The sequence below is a fragment of the Cololabis saira genome, chromosome 21 (genome assembly GCF_033807715.1).
Source record: "Cololabis saira isolate AMF1-May2022 chromosome 21, fColSai1.1, whole genome shotgun sequence".
NCBI classification, from domain to species: Eukaryota; Metazoa; Chordata; class Actinopteri; order Beloniformes; family Belonidae; genus Cololabis; species Cololabis saira.
This window is the reverse complement of record NC_084607.1, coordinates 19,292,252-19,309,022: the sequence shown is the minus strand read 5'-3', so window position 1 is coordinate 19,309,022 and position 16,771 is coordinate 19,292,252. Positions and strand designations below refer to the sequence as shown.

The following is a 16,771-nucleotide window of genomic DNA, read 5'->3' as shown; positions in this document are numbered from 1 at the left end:
AAAATGATGCTGGTATTCTTGGACCAGAGCTTTTTTACATTTTTTTATCCCCAGAAAAATAAAAATACACACAGACCGCGGTGACACAGTAGGGTTTTAACTGTCAGCATGCACCAATCAGAGCCGCTCTCATTTGGCACAATGCCTCCTCAGCAATAATTACTTTTAATTTTATGGATGAGTGCACAGTCTGCTATTAACAAGAATGTTTCTAGGAACCCAAAAAAAAGTTGGTGAAAGGAAAACTGTAAAAGGGGAAGCAAAGTGCAATGATTTGTGCATCATTTAACTCTTAATAATCAAATGCGGGAATATGTCAAAATAGGAAAATATTCATTTTTGTTGAACTTAATTATATATTTTATATCTGTTTCTTAAATCAGGATTAAAGTTTCTCATCAGCTTTGGGCTTCCCTTGCTGTTTTTAGCACAGACATTTTTCAGAAGTATACAAACCTGAACTGCAGAGAACCCTGTTAAGTACGAGGATGTTGTTACTACAAAGTCATTGTGTTACAAATACAGTAAGACACTGAAATAAACGAATCCTCCTCTGTTGAAAGGATGTCATCAATTCTGTATACACTGCTTAGCAATACTGGTGCATTCAAAGATGTTCATGTTAAACAGCTTTGGGGCTGATGGGAAGTCTGTCCTCTCTTCAACTAAGAGATTCCAGCATCCATGCTTTTGAAAAATGCCACTACAGGATGGTTTTCCACTTTCCTCAGTTTTATCTGCATTTGAATCCGTGAAGGAATCCGTTTCTGAATCTTGATCCGTCTATTTTTTAATAAGCAGTTGTGTGTTTGATGACACACTGTTATCACTGGTGATGGTTTTGAGATATGTTCCAGAGAAGATGCAGATTTCAAAAGGGAGTTTTGCAAAATCATGTCAGTTTTTAATGCAGTGTGAAATTACTTCCCGCATCTCGACACGTAAACATGAGGATTCTGATTGAAAGTGTGCATTTCAAGCGAAAGATGCCACCCACCATCCCCGGCGAACATTTTAACTGTCACAGAGAAGGTGGTCAGATCTTAATTTAGCAATGAGCTGCTGAGCAGGACAGGGATGGGTTGGGGGGGAGGGAGGGGAGCTCTTCAACACCCCCATCCACCAATCAGGAATGGACACTTGTGCATCCACAACACTGTTTGGAGTGACGGTCAACCAGAACTGGAAATCAGACAAATTCAACCAGTTAGGTCATTTTTAATGCCCTAAATTCTGCAATCCCATCAGTTCAGCTCATATTTAAACTGAAACCGACACAGAAAATACAGAAACAAAAGGCCAAGATTTAAAAAACAAAGTACAAACTTTATTATTCTGTCTTTACAAAGGCACAAGCCTCTTATCCCCAAAACATTTCTTAAAAAAAAAAAAAAAAAAAGCTTCTTAGCTTCATGATGACCAAATGCAGGGAGAGCAAAATGAGCTGCAAAATGTGAAAAAAAAAGATATTGACAATATATATAAACAAAGACAGGATAAAATATGACCAAAAAAAGTGAAAGATAAAGAGGACAAATTAGAGGACTTGACAAGAAGGAAAAGGGGAATACACAGCTGTGCGATTTTTACTCATAACCACAAGAGCTTCAGCTGAGGAGATGCCCCTTTACAAACAAGAGGTGGCAAACTCCTGTATAGTACAGTAAGTGCTTTGTAATCTTGACCCCATTTAGTGATCCCCGCGTATCTGGCAATTTGATATGTCCATGTAATATTTTGTAACGTACAATAAAGAGAACCGGGAAAAAAAAAATGAAAAAGAGAAAAGCAAATGGAAACAAACCAGTTCTAGGACTGTGCAGAAAAAAAATCTCTAATGCAGTTACTGAAAGCAACAAACAGACACTCTGCAAGAAAGCAGAGCATGCAAATGTTTTCCACATCCAGGAATCCCCTTCCTGTATGGAGAAGTGTCCCGTGATTCAGTTCCTCTAATTTCAGTGCAGCTGACATCAATATTTTTAAAGGGCAGTTGTATGACATAAACTGGGATGAGGAGTGTTTAGTTGAACTCGTCATCTGTCCAGCAGTTCAAAGCTCCATCCAAGTGTTGAGAAAAGGAACCACTTTGCTACCAAATATGTTGTTGTGTCAAAGCCCTAAGAGATACTGAATATATCAGGTTTTACCAGATAAAAGAAACCTCACGAGAAAACTTGGAAAAAAACTATTTTATGGAATGTCAACGTGTCACTGTGGACTTTTTTTGTCCTCCCCCAACATATCTGGCTTTAATAGATCAAACTAAGGGGCCTTAACGGTTTAAAAATCCACATGCAAAACTGAGCAGAAATCAATATGCTGATACATTCAGAATGCCTCTGACAAAGAATTATCAGGATAATTTGAATATAATTCTATATCCTGTTCCCTTTGAGGCAAACAACATAAAACGAATGCAAAAGAATTTGATAAAATAACTGGGAGCATTTATTCCAACATGCTCCAGTTGTATTTAAAACCTCATTTTGTAATGGTATAGTGATTTCAGCTGCCTCCAACCAGTCGGGGTACTTCTCTCAAACCTAGGGCTGTGTTAAGGCTGGCTTTGCAGTGCCTCCCTGCGCTAACAGGCTATTAGTACGGCAATCTGCTGCCTTTCTCTCGCTACGAGTTAATCAGTCCGTCAACCGAGACTTATAGGCTAAAAAGCACATTTAAAATTATAACTTGAGCAAAATGATTTGATTAGCATAGTACAATAGACAGAAACTGCACGGAAAGACAGATGATCTACATAAGGAAATGCATAGAGCATGGGTAGTAGTCCGTTCTGTCACTTCCGTGCCACACGTACAATTTAACTGGTCTTATTTTTCAGCATACTCTGCTTTGATATATGTCCCAACATTTGTACAAAAACACTACACCGACAGTAAATAACACAAGCTCTTAAGATTGAGCAAACAAATGATTGTATGTCAGTCACAACCGTGGGGTTAAGTGTTTCATGTCAAGGCATAAGTGGTGCTGCTGCAGACTGCCAGAGTCCAGGGTACCACTACGCCCTCCTGCTTCCAAACATGAAAACACACACTTTGCAGATATTACTCAATAGGGCCCACAGTTTAGCTTATTTTACAAGCCAGGTGCTTTAATAGTCGAAGAGGGGGAGGATGTAGAGAAATGCCAAAGCTATTATCTTTTCATTTTCTTTCTTTCTTTTTTGTGTGTGTGCGTGTCAGGCCACAAATAAAACAAAGAACAGGCCAAACACATATGCGTGAAAACTGGGAACCCAGCCCAGCAAAAACAGAAACCAACAAAAACACGAGTTGTGAACCAGTAAGTGCACTATCTCATAATTTCCTCCGAGCACCAATCAGCCGATGAAAACGGCTTGGAAATTCTCATTGCCTTTTTTTTTTTTTTCCTCTTCACTTTCTGGCTGAGCCTTTCAGGGAAAAAAAAAACATTAAAAAGGTAGACTTGTCTAAGTAAAATAACATATTTCAACATGACATTAAAAAGTTGTAACTTCAGGACAGTCTTGTTAGCTCACAGTGTCTTTCCAAACAGTTCAGACGGGTGTCGAGCATTGACGTTTGAAAAGAATCTCCATCTTAATGAAAATGCTTAGATGCTGGGTCGGTGGGGGCGCCACACCACCGGGACTCTTCATTAACCTTTTGTCCTGTTTCACTGATCAGTCACATGGCTGCAGGGGCGCACAAGAAGAACGGTCCTGGTAGCTAATGGAGATGTTTAGCGTACATTTGAAATATCTAGTCTCCAGTTTCAGAGAGCTTTCATAATTCAGGCAGCAACATATTCGCTCTACAAATCTTTCTATGGATCAATGAAGAGACATGCGTTTGTGAGTATGAATGAGAGAGCAGGGGCTAGAAGTAAGCAGAGAAAGATGCAGAAGAGCCTGCATGTTTGAGCATATAAGTGTCAATCTAGTCGGGCTGCCTATCACAGTACACCCTGGTGTGCACTGAAAAGAAAGACAAACAGAAAAACTAAAATTGAGTGCTTCAATTTGACTACCAGCCCTGTCAATGTCCACTGAACGAGAGTGCTGTGAGTTTGTGGCCTCCTGCAGCCCTGGTCTGCTCGGGCCTCTTGTGTGTAAGTGTGCACATGTATGCAGGTGTGTGGGATGCAAGACTTCCGGGGTGTACTCAAGGCAGTGAACAGTCATCAGGCCCGTCGCTGTTTGAGGCCGTGTCTGAGCCTACGGCGTCGGAGAGGACACGTCCTGAGGTGACGATCACCGCCCTCCGCTTGTCTTCCTCGCAGCCTTTTCCCTGGGTGCCCTCAATGTGCTGGATTGCCTGGAAGTTTGAATGGGAATTAAAAACATCTGTCAGAAACCATAGCTCCCTCTAGTGTTCAGATCTGGGAGCGCGTTCGATTTACATGTACTGCACACGACACGAGACGGGTAACTGTCTTACTTGAACAATGGTGTCCAGGTTCTGTCGAGACGTGGACACTGAATTGATAACTGATGTTGGGCCCATGGTTACCACGGTGACGTGATGGGGTTGAGGAGTTTGAACAGGTGCGGGGACAATGACTGTGGCATGGTGTGTAGGCACAGGAGGAGTCGCAGGGGCCAACACCTGACGGAGAAAAAGATGCAGTCATTATACAGTACATTGTTCTCATGTCAACACTTTGTTTTACTCACAAGTGACCCTAATGCACTGATGCCACATGACAAACCTCCACAAATAACAACAAACTCATAATGTTTTATGGTAGGAAAAAAAACGATGTAAAGGATTTATAATCAGTCGGTTTTGCTGTTATTTTTTTTCTCTTCGTTATCAACACAAGAAGCTTTACGAAGATATGGTTTGCTTTGGGTTCAGCTGGAACTGCAGATCAATATGGGCTTCAGAAAATAAAAACCCACTAGCCATTAGTCACCCAAATCAAATGGTCAGGTCGTATTCGCTCTATAACTGTTATTAGCTATTATGTTACTCATCTCCTCGCATTGATGGAGAGAGCTCACTCTCTCCCCAAGGAAAAGGCAGCTGGACTCAACTACGTAGCATCCATCCATAACTTTCAGTAAGTGGATTGTTGTCAACACTTTTGACCAAAGGGGGGGAAATCGGGGATAAAAATATATATATATATATATATATATATATATATATAAAAAACTGTTTAAATATGATATTCAGGCCCGTCAGTTGTTAAAACCCTGGAGTTGTTAGGGAGCGATGAGAGCAGCAATGATGCTGAGCTTTAATTTAGTTACATATGTAAAATTAATGATATTGATTTGAGGTAAAAGTACTCAGCTCCAAGTGTGATTTGGCTAATGTGGTGCGGAAGGACAGACATTGCACGATTGGCTGGCATCACACTTGGTGTGAGCCTGCAGAAACAGGACACTGCAGCTGTCATGGCAGGAAACAGGCACAGCAGAAAGATGTTCAAGCGGCTCATTTCGCACACTGTAAAACTGTCATAGCTGCTGACAGCTCTAACTCTGGGTGAGGAGGAGACTGTCGTGTGCAACCGTATCTTTGGGAAATCTCCAGATGAGTACACATTAGGGAGGAAGAAGGGGAGTTTGGTGCCTAACAGCTGATGAATTTAGGTTAATCGACCACAAATTAACAATTTCTTCTAAGATGCCAGCTTAAAAATTCTTTATTTACTTTTTACTACAAAGACTAAGAGAAAACAAACTGCTGTATATTGAACTTTTCTGATAGCAAAAGGATAGTTCACTGAAAGTACACTCTGCAAACGCGAGCAAGAATGTTATATCCACTACTAGTTCCAACCTGAGGGCTGTGGGCTGGAGTGAGGTCCCTCTCCAGCTGTTTCTGCTGCTGCAGATGGACAGGGCCCTGTGTCTGGGCCTGCTGCTCCTGCAACTGCTGGGCCATGGCCTTCAGTTTCTCCGGGTACAACTGAGCATCAATAGAACGCATCTGGCACGCAGAACATGGAGTATGTAAGTGGAAACACATTTCAGACTTCTCAAAACTGTGCCCCCTGTTGTTTTTGTTTCTTTGTTACCTGATCTTCCAGCATCATCCTGATTGAACGCTCCTTCTCCAGCTGCTGCCTCAGCTCGATCATCTCCCTCCTCAAGTCCTCGGTCTTCTCCTCCTCCAGGATATCCGGTGAGCCGATTCCTTCGTCCTTCTCCTCGGCACGCCTCCTTTTGGGGGAGGAACCACTTAACTCCTGGGAGGGTAAACCAAAAATGGGACACCTGGTTTAGAGTCCAGAACAGAAATGCCTTTGCACCCAGTTCACACCCAGTTCGGAGGGGTCGTGCCGTACCTGTATGATTCGTTTGAGCTGACTGTTCTGCTGCAATAGCCGTGTCTTTTCCTGCTCCAAAGTAAAAATGTATTCTGCTGTCTGTTGCAGGATGGCAGCCTGACATAAAAAAAGGCAAGAAAAAGAAACGGTGTTTAAGAGTTTGGTTATGAAAGTCGAGTTCAAAACCCCACCAGTAACATCAAATGCATCATCCAATTCAAATATCTGCTTGTGACCCACCTTGCTGAGCTTTTCTCCATCGCTGTGTGGGATGAGTGTTTTAAGTGACTGGAATCCAGCATTGATGCTCTGCATACGCCGACGCTCATTGCTGTTGGCAATCTCCCTGCGAATCCGCCTCTCTTGGTCCCGGGCTGTTTCTGGGGTCAGAGGAATGTTGGCCAGGCTAAGAGAAGCAGGGGGAAGGGGAGCAAAGCTGTTAGCTGATCAGAAACGGATGAAGAAAACGGGCAATAACAGATGTTACACTGCAAGGCTTGTGAGCAGAGAAAACCTTTTGGCGGTGGGACAGCTTCCATCACCACTGGACCAATGAAGGAAAACCTTTGAACGCACTGCGCTGAAGATTTGAACAGGTGTTTGAAATACTGAACAAAATGAGCCTTCAACGAGTAAAGACGAGTGAAGCAGCTTCAGTTTATCAACATGTGTGTTAGGAACATTTTTAAAATCATTAAAAACAATATTCCGTAATGATATATTGGAAGTAATGTGCTTATTTCTTCCTCTAAGAGGGGCCAATGTCATACAACAAGGATTTTGTCAGAAATGCAATGTGCAAAAGTGCAAAGACAACAAGGACCATCTGGACTGTTAAGGAACAAAACCAAAAAGCAGGGTCTGCTTTGGGGGTTTATCTGTACATTTGGCAAAGAAAATTAATTGATTCATAAATCGCTCCATTAATGCAGAAAAGTGCACTGAGCTTTTAAAGCAACATGTGCTGCATTCAAGACGACACCGTTTCCAAGGACGTCCATTCATTTTTTCAAAAAGACAATTCAAAACCACATGTCAATGGCATGGGTACGGTAGAGGAGGTTACGCGTGCGAGTCTAGCCTGTATACAGTCCGGATCAGAACAGAATGTGTGAAGCATTTTAAACAGAAAAATGTGACGACAACCCCGTCCTGTTGCAAACCGTAAAACATCTTGTGGATGATGCCATTGCAAAACCAGAAATTATTTTCAATGACTCGAAAAAAGAATGACAACATTACATAAATGGTCAACCCTTTTACGTTCTGTTTTATGCTGCAGGTTAAATTACGATGAGCATTAAACTAACTCCGAGGACAGATTTATGAAACTCATAAACTCTGTTTCCAAACCCTGTTTTTCTCAGTTGGGTCGAGACGATACCAGTTACTACACTTAGCCTTAATCTAGTTGGAAAGCACAAATAATTGTGAACTGTACTGCAATGCTTGGTGGGCATTATTAAAAACAAAAGAAGTCCTGCATCCAAATAGTATCTTTTACTTGTGCATCACACGCTTATAAACAATGGCGTAACTCAGGGATTGAACAAACATATCTTGCCATTGAAGCTGTGTGCAGCTTACGGCTACCAGATACGCAATTAAGCCAGCACAAAGTTTATTAAAAAATATCCGCAGTTACACTGTGGAGAGGAACCACCACATGCCAGATGCTTAGATTCAGTTGAAGGGAATTCTAAGCGAGCTTCCTCCAACCAAACTCAGTGTCTCTGGGACCCTCTCTTGCCAAGCTCTTATCTGTACTGACTCAGCTGCCTCAGTGCAAACACTGGGAACAATTGTGCATACACAGATGAGAAAAATTGTGTTTGTGTAATGATACAAATACTCAAAACAACACTATAGCAGCACATCCAATACACACATTCACTCCCAACCTGATCAAATAAGCCGTAACTTCAATAATGCACAACACAGGGGAAGTTGGATTAAAGCTTAAAAGAAGAGCTTTAGCATCAGGTAACCTTTCTAAATACAGCTGAAATGATTTACTTATGAAAAGATCAATCAAAATATTGTTCCTCAAGAACAGAAATGATCAAGTCACAATTAAAGATTTTGTTTGAAAAGCAATATGTGTAATATTTGAATATGTTTTCACAAATTCCAGTGAAATAAAACAGGAAACCACCTTTTTAATTGTTATATATATTGTATATGTTGTGTAAATTGTCGGAAAATTAGATGCAACAAATAATATTGTTGTGAACTTGCAACTATTAGTTTGTTTTCTTTTTACCGTAAACATCAAAAATTGTAATTTAAGTCCTTTCCATGTCTTTTTAATTAATTTCAATTTTAGTCTGACTTAGATTCGCGAAGATTTTCCTTGGTATGTATAAAATCTCCGCAAATTCGCTGAAACAAAAAGTAAAACAAACAAAGAGTCAAAACTACATTTCCCAGAGTGCCCGGCGCCATCAGCTGCAGATTCCTCCGCCTCCCTCTGTAATCAGGGCTGCGGACGTATCGACGGGCCTTCCGCGACATACACACCCCCTTGTTAAGGCTGATTTATGGTTCCGCGTTACACCAACGCAGCCCCTACGGCGTAGGGTACGCGGCTACACGCAACGTACGGTGCGTGTAGCCGCGTACCCTACGCCGTAAGTTCTGCGTCGATTTAACGCAGGACCATAATTCAGGCTTTAATAACAACACTTTTAATTTTCCTGCCTCCCCGCGAACGCCAAATGTCCCTTTACCGGAGGCACGCGGGTGGAAATGTGTTTACAAAGCCCCAAATGAGCGCTCCTCCGTTGCCACAGCGCCTTGCGAGCGCCTGCTCACTCCCCGAGCAGACCGTTCGTCCTCCGCCATTACAACAATGCGGCAGGCAGCATGGCAGCGACGGCGTGAAAAGACGCAGTGGAGGCGGCTCGATAGCGCCAGCGTGACGCACAGAAACACCAATTTAACTATAAACGCTTCGAGTAAGGCTGACTCTGTTCATCTTTACACCAAACTAGAAAAATGACGCTATAAAACGATCCAAAACAGCAGCCCCCCTCATCACTTTTAGCTGAAGCCACAAGCATGGCCGCACTACCCACAATAACTTCGCCTCGCTTTGGAGTGAAATCCGCAACCCCGACGGCTTTTGCAGCAAAAAAACGCACACTTTTAGCCCAATTCTGCATTTGCTACTTTAACATTTGCTCATATTGTGCAAACCGCTGCGGGTATAATTGACAGTGGGGGATTATTTTAAAGATAAATAGAGCAGGGATGCTCTCTGGAGCGGAGTAGCAGCGTGGTGCGCACGGAACCACGTGGTTCGTGTTTGTTAGCCACAAAATACACTATTTTCAAAGGTAAATGTGCAATTTACGTGCAATTTATGTGCAAAACAGAACCCCCGCTGAAGTCAGTGGTATTTTAATCGCGGTGTTTGATGTTAATTAATGCCCGCAGCTCCGAGTGAGAGGGTCGCGTACACAATAACAGATCACATCAAGCATGTTGCCTCGGCGACATAAGTGCGTGTACTCCCAACAACACACGTCTTTACAGCGATAATCACACACGGCTGGCTCAAACACATGTGGCATACACACCTACAAAGACCACCAATCACTTCTTTTTCCGTTTTCCTGAAATGTTGCAATGAGGGCACCTTCTGAGCTGGCACCATGAAATACTCCATGCTCGCCTTTCGCCAGTTTGGTCCCCCTCTTAAAAAAAATGAAAAATAATAGCCAACAGTCTCCGCAGAATAAAACAAAAACTGATGACGTTAGAAGGGGGAAATATCCAGGTTTAATCCTCAAAGAAGAATCCCTCGTGTGTTTAATGTAGTTGTTTCAGGGCTGCTGAGAGTTGTAATGTTACTCGACTTCCAGCTGATGGGGTTCCCTCGTTGTGTGTGGCGGCGCTCTGCCTCTCTCTGTCTCCCTCCCCTTCTCCCTCTGCAGGGAGTGTGTGTGTGTGTGTGTGTGTGTGTGTGTGCAGCTGATCGGATGGCTTTCAAGGCGGGAAACAGCTGGTAGGAGTCACACACCGCACTACCAAAGACCTCCTTCCGCAGAGACGGGGAGTCTTGCTGCGTTCCATTTACCTCGGAAGTCGTAACTCGGAACTGGGAATGACGTCACAGCCGAGTTATCAGCGTTCCAGTTACAAAGTAGGTAAACAAGTTTGTTGAGGGGGGATGAGGGGGGGTGGCATCCCCCCTGAAATAAAAACGGTCAAAATCATCCCCCCTGTAAAACTTTCCATCCCTTATGTCATTTCATCAATGAATGTGGTTTTACTGCTATTTCAACATTTAGAGTCATCACCAGAAAAATAACACCAGAAAAATTTGACAATTTTCACCTGTTTCAGGTAAATTTTCACTTGAAATAAGTAGGAAAATCTGCCAGTGGAAGAAGATTTATCTTCTCATTACAAAAAAATCTTGTTCCACTGGCAGATTTTTCTACTTATTTTAAGTGAAAATCTACTTGAAACAGGTGAAAATTGTTGTTTTTTCCAGTGATGAGTCTTGTTTTAAGTGTAATGAGATTTTTTTACTAAAATGAGACATTTTAACTAGAAATAAGACAAATATTCTTGTTAAGATTTTGAGTTTTTGCAGTGATCCATTTTACTTATCCTGTGAAGGACAGAGGCATATTGATAAGTTCAGAAAACTGTTTTTTATTGTTGTGTTTTGATGTATTTGATGTAAGCCCAGTGGATATTTAAAGCTTACAGAAGGCTGCATTTAACTGCTGCTATGTCATTCCTGCAGTATTTCTGCAGCTGTTTTGGTCACTGCTATTATTTGTAATATATTATATTATTTGTAATCAGCACAAATTATCTGTCCCCATATGATAAAATCCACCATCCCCCCTGATTTTTTTTTACAACTCGAGTACTGCGCATATACACCATGAAAAATGTAAATTACACTATAGCAGCATATATATGCCGAACAATACTTGTATACAACTGATTTAGTGTGACCAAAACTAGAATGAAGTGCTACGAAGCTCTCTTCTACTGTTTACAACTGGGGCAGCCATCTTGGAATGTGAACTCGGGGGTGGTGAAGACTCTCCCACTTTCCCAGTGGGAAATCCCACTTTGAGGGGCGTTCCAGTTGAAAATTCCGACTGGGAACTGGGAAATCCCCACTTCCGAGGACAAATGGAACGCGGCATCTGCGTGTAAACAAAGGACTATTTAGCGCGGAAATACATCCACAAGAAAACATACGTGGAGGGGGAAAAAATGTATATAATTCGAGGTGAATATTGACAGCTAATTTATAATCGCCAGTTTCTACGATTTTGGATGATTATTACCACAAGATCTGGTTACATTAAGAAAAATAGTTACCCTGAAGGGGTAGGTAATTAACACACACGCAAAAAAAAAAAAAAAAAAAAACATTTAAAGCGTAAAATATAAAATCATACAAAGACTTCTCTTTGAAACTATTATTTTAAATTATGCTCTAGAGATAACTTAATCTTTTTTTCAAAAAAGCGGGACTACTACGGGGCGGACGCTCAAACAGCTGCGATAAGAGAGCAACAGAGATCAGCTGACGACTTGGCAGCGCTGCGCGGCAACAGCTTAAGGCTGATTTATGGTCCCGCGTTACACCAACGCAGACCCTACGCCGTAGGCTACTTGGCCTACGGCGTAGGTTCTGCGTCGATTTAACGCAGAACCATAATCCAGGCTCCACCGGGGAGGGATTTCAGGACGGCGCTGCGCGGAGATGTTGTTGATCGTGTTGGCTGGGAGGAAATAAAAGGGATCTGTTTTTTTTTTTGTTTTTTTTTTAAACAGTTTTTTTCATAAGCAACGTCGCCCTTGCAGCAAAACCACAAAATGGGAGCAGCGGAGAGTCTCTGCAAACGTGAACAGCAGCAGGTTTAGGTGATCTTGGGCCAGACTGGTGCCGCTGCTGCAGGAAATCAGGCGTTTGCGTCAGAACACAGCTGTGCATGATCGTCAGTGAAAAGCAAGTGATAAAAAAAGGAGGGGGGATTTAAAGATATAGTAGACTAAATCAGCAGGCTACAATTTCCAAAAATATTGCAATGAAAGCTGGTTTTTAAACATTTTTAAACATATTTATCTATCATGAACATTAACAATTTTCAAAGTGGGAAATCAGCCTTCAGGAGGAGCTGCAAACTATTTACTCAGTCAAGAAATATTATGTTCCTTACAGCATAGAACTAGCCACAATCCATCCATCCACCCACCCACCCATCCAGCCATCCATCCATCCATCCATCAGGGGTCTACTGGAGACCATTTCAGCTCCCAATGCATATGTTTTACCTAAAAAGATTTTTAAAAATGCACAGTTTTTTCCCTAATCTAAACCCGTGTATTGGTGCAGAATAATAATTATGGACCTAAAGTTATCCTGGAATTAAGCAAACCCAATCAAAAGGGCGATTGGGGGAATAGGGTGATGCTTCTTTTCCCCTGACACTTGTCGGGAGGAAGGGTCACATTTAATTATTATACCAATTAATACCAATCTACCCCGCCCCCCAAAAAACAAAAAAAAAACAAAAAAAAAAAACAACCTCTATGAACATGAACATGTACTTCACTGCTTTCGCAATACTTGTTACAAGTTGTAATGCTAACTGTCTGAACACAGATCATTAGACGATGGTGCAGGAGTTTCTAGTTTAAGAGAGATAAAGTCTATTCAGGAGCTCAGCATGGATTTGCATGTTATGCTTAGATATGTAGACCCCACATTATCACGGATTTATGTTGAACTATTGTTTTTGTTATGTTTGTTTGTTTTTTTTAAACATGTATATAAGGTTTGTATAAGATTTACTTACTGAAAGATAGTTTATTTACTGACAGAAAATTACATGTTATGTTGTTGAACTGCAAATAAAATGTGCTAAATAAGAAATTTAAGATCTGTAAAGGTATGAAATTCTAAAATCCTTTATAACTGGAAATTAAACTTGCATCCAGGATCAGGTGGGATATTTATGCTTTAATGCAATCAATTAAACAGCCTACATTTTACTACACTGTTCTCGTATAGTGCATACTGCCTCATATGGGGGCATTAATGTTTAACCAATGCTCCATTTATTGATTTTATATATATATATATATATATATATATATATATATATATATATATATATATATATATATATATATATATATATATATATATATATATATATATATACATATTCATATGATGATGAATGAAGCTGAAGCTATATATATATATATATATATATATATATATATATATATATATATATATATATATATATATATATATATATATATATATATATATATATATATATATATATATAAATAGTTTTTTTAGTTAGTCTATTTCCTAAATTCACTGAGGCCTTTGTGAGGTAGATTTTCTGAAGTTGCTTTGCGCCCTCTAGTGGTGGCTGGTGAAAAGGGGAGGCGCGTCATAAGCTCATAAGAAGTGTTGTTTCCATTCCCAATTTACACACCTAATTGATGGTACAAGATGGATTCAACAAAACACATCAAAACAAGAAAAAACAACTCTGGGACTGATTATTATTATTACCATGTGTAGACGAACTGATCATTGAAACTTTTCAGCAGTTCTCTCATTATCTGAAAAAAGGTTGTAACTGTCATAGGGACTGTCAGCTCCTGTTTGAGCAGGTGCCTGTTACTTACAGATGTATTTCACCCAGTTTGGCTTTTTTTTGAGTGGGTTGCTAATATAGAAATGAATAACAGCCCTATAAACCAATAAATCAGCCATGATAATAAAAATCTGCAAAAAAACTCTACAGGTTATTTTTTCCTCCCTGAATTCCACAATTATCAAAATACAGTCTTGTAACTGTAACCTAATGATGCTGTTATTTTATTAACATGATTAAAATGGAAAAAAATGCATTCAATCGTTTAATGATTTAATAGACAGACAATAGCTGATAAATGGTTACTAAGTTACTGAAAGATATTTTTTAGTGTTTTTGTTACGTTGTCACAGCATTATCAATGAAGGCACTGGATTTTAGTAGGAAAAGAAAAGAAAGAAAATAGTCATTATTATTATTATTATTATTATTATTCCTAAACCTAGAGATGATCAGTTGTCCTATGAAAAATAGAAAAGCATCAACATTTCATAGGAGACTGAAGCTTTTGGCACAGCATTTTTCTTTCTTTGAGGGAGAAAAGATCTTCAAATATGTAATTATTAATAACACAGCTGCTACAAAACAAGTCATACCTTTAGGAAAATTGTACTCCTAACATATTGTTATTTCACACAAAAAATATATATTATGTTTGTAAAATACTGTGCAATATAAGTATAATACAAAAGTGATAGATTGCTGTCATTAAAGTGACCTCTATTTGATCTTGTCTGGACTTGTGTGGGTAAGAAAAAGCTCAATATGAAATTCAGTAAATACGGTGAAGATATGTAGCTTCAGTTTGTTTCTAATGTCACGTGTTAATCATGAAGTCATCCAGGTGTTCTGCCAATCCTTGCTACCTGCCGAAAAATGCTACTTTGAGGTTCTGCGCACGCGTACAGTCGATTTTCAAAGTTTGATTGCCACGCCAAATTCTTGCATGATGTAAAATTGATAATATGGGATGTTGAGTATTTGATCCTTCAAAATACATTGGCCATGACATGAATTGCATAACACTTTGTGAACATTATACGATAAAGAGAAAAAAAGCAATTCTATCGCTTTATTTGATATTAATTCAGTCATTCGCCTTTATTTAACCAGGCAGGTTATTAAGAACACATTTTTATTTACAATGACGGCCTGGCAAGCGACAAGGACTGCTTGGGGGAAAAGGAAGTGGGCTAGGGAGTAAAACACAGTAAAATTGAAACTCTGCAAAGGTGGAAAACCATTAGGTAGCAATTTTTGGCAAAGCAGCAGAAATTGCCAGAACACCGGCTTGTGTTTTTGTAGCATGCATAAGTTGTTGTGAGAAGCCTGCTGAGGGGGAGATGGAGGCCAAAGTGAGCAGAGATGAGTGGCCTACAGAGATTAACCAAGAAGAGTGAGAGACGAGTGTTGCTCCTCATGAAAGCCTGCTGTCAGCAGGGATCAGACGCGCAGAGATGAACCTGAAGGCTGATTTATGGTTCCGCGTTACACCAACGCAGAGCCTACGCCGTAGGGTACGCGGCGGAAATACTGCAGGAATGACATAGTAGCAGTTAAATGCAGCCTTCTGTAAGCTTTAAATATCCACTGGGCTTACATCAAATACATCAAAACACAACAATAAAAAACAGTTTTCTGAACTTATCAATATGACTCTGTCCTTCACAGGATAAGTAAAATGGATCACTGCAAAAACTCAAAATCTTAACAAGAATATTTGTCTTATTTCTAGTTAAAATGTCTTATTTTAGTAAAAACAAATCTCATTACACTTAAAACAAGACTCATCACTGGAAAAAACAACAATTTTCACTTGTTTCAAGTAGATTTTCACTTAAAATAAGTAGAAAAATCTGCCAGTGGAACAAGCCACTGGCAGATTTTTCTACTTATTTCAAGTGAAAATTTACCTGAAACAGGTGAAAATTGTCAAATTTTTCTGGTGTTATTTTACTGGCGATGACTCTAAATGTTGAAATAGCAGTAAAACCACATTCATTGATGAAATGACATAAGGGATGGAAAGTTTTACAGGGGGGATGATTTTCACCGTTTTTATTTCAGGGGGGATGCCACAGGGGCGTCAATTGGGTATGGCAAGGTACGGCAGCCGCCACACCTTGGCTTCAAGGGTTAAATGTAAATGTTTGTTTTTTCAATACATTTATGGAATTACTCTGTCTCCTTGTATTGATTATTCTAATACTTAATACATATAAAATAACTATAAATGCAAATCAGAACATGATCGATTTCACTGGTTATTATACACTGCAAAAACTCATCTTAACAAGAATATTTGTCTTATTTCTAGTTAAAATGTCAAATTTTTAGTCAAAAAAATCTCATTACATTTAAGACAAGACTCAAAAACAACCGTTTTCACCTGTTTCAAGTAGATTTTCACTTGAAATAAGTAGAAAAATCTGCCAGTGGAACAAGATTTTTTTGCTTATAATGAGAAGATAAATCTTGTCCCACTGGCAGATTTTTCTACTTATTTCAAGTGAAAATGTACTTGAAACAGGTGAAAATGGCCAAATAACAAGTTATTTTTCTGGTAATGACTCTTGTTTAAAGTATAATGAGATTTTTTGACTAAAAATGAGACATTTTAACTAGAAATAAGACAAATATTCCTGGTAAGATTTTGAGTTTTTGCAGTGAGTGAGACTGCATTTGAAAAAGTTCCACCAAAAGAACCATAAACCAGGCTTTAGGACGGCCAGCGCTGGAGAGAGAGGGGGGGGGGGGCGCTTGGGAGGGGGGCCGAGGAGAGGGCTGCCCCTGGCGGATGGGCGGAGCAGCAAGCTGAGCTGAGCTGGCAGGCTCTGGGCTGG

At 40.0% G+C, this 16,771-nt stretch overlaps 1 protein-coding gene across 2 annotated transcripts; it reads right to left on the bottom strand.

Moving 5' to 3' along the window:
- Positions 1–1,136: 1,136 nt before the first annotated feature.
- On the bottom strand, positions 1,137–10,212 carry tfap4 (transcription factor AP-4 (activating enhancer binding protein 4)). Of its 2 annotated transcripts, none has more exons than XM_061712003.1 (7): positions 9,849–10,212; positions 6,508–6,673; positions 6,286–6,384; positions 6,016–6,186; positions 5,778–5,927; positions 4,425–4,592; positions 1,137–4,301 (listed from the first exon to the last, which is right to left on the bottom strand). In XM_061712003.1, the coding sequence occupies exons 1-7, from the start codon at positions 9,935–9,937 to the stop codon at positions 4,149–4,151; spliced, it is 996 nt and encodes a 331-aa protein (XP_061567987.1). In that variant the 5' UTR covers positions 9,938–10,212; the 3' UTR covers positions 1,137–4,148. The 2 variants fall into 2 exon arrangements, with proteins under 2 accessions (XP_061567987.1, XP_061567988.1); XM_061712004.1 differs by having other exon boundaries at positions 9,908–10,212.
- Between the last annotated feature and the right edge of the window lie 6,559 nt (positions 10,213–16,771).

Bases quoted from the DNA above. Each gene is read 5' to 3' on its own strand.
- tfap4 (XM_061712003.1), bottom strand. From the start codon at position 9,937: ATGGAGTATTTCATGGTGCCAGCTCAGAAGGTGCCCTCATTGCAACAT. The intron at 6,187-6,285 runs GTACGGCACGAC...TTACCCTCCCAG, and splicing joins AGCTCAAACGAATCATACAG to GAGTTAAGTGGTTCCTCCCC. The intron at 4,302-4,424 runs GTAAGACAGTTA...TCAAACTTCCAG, and splicing joins ACCTGGACACCATTGTTCAA to GCAATCCAGCACATTGAGGG.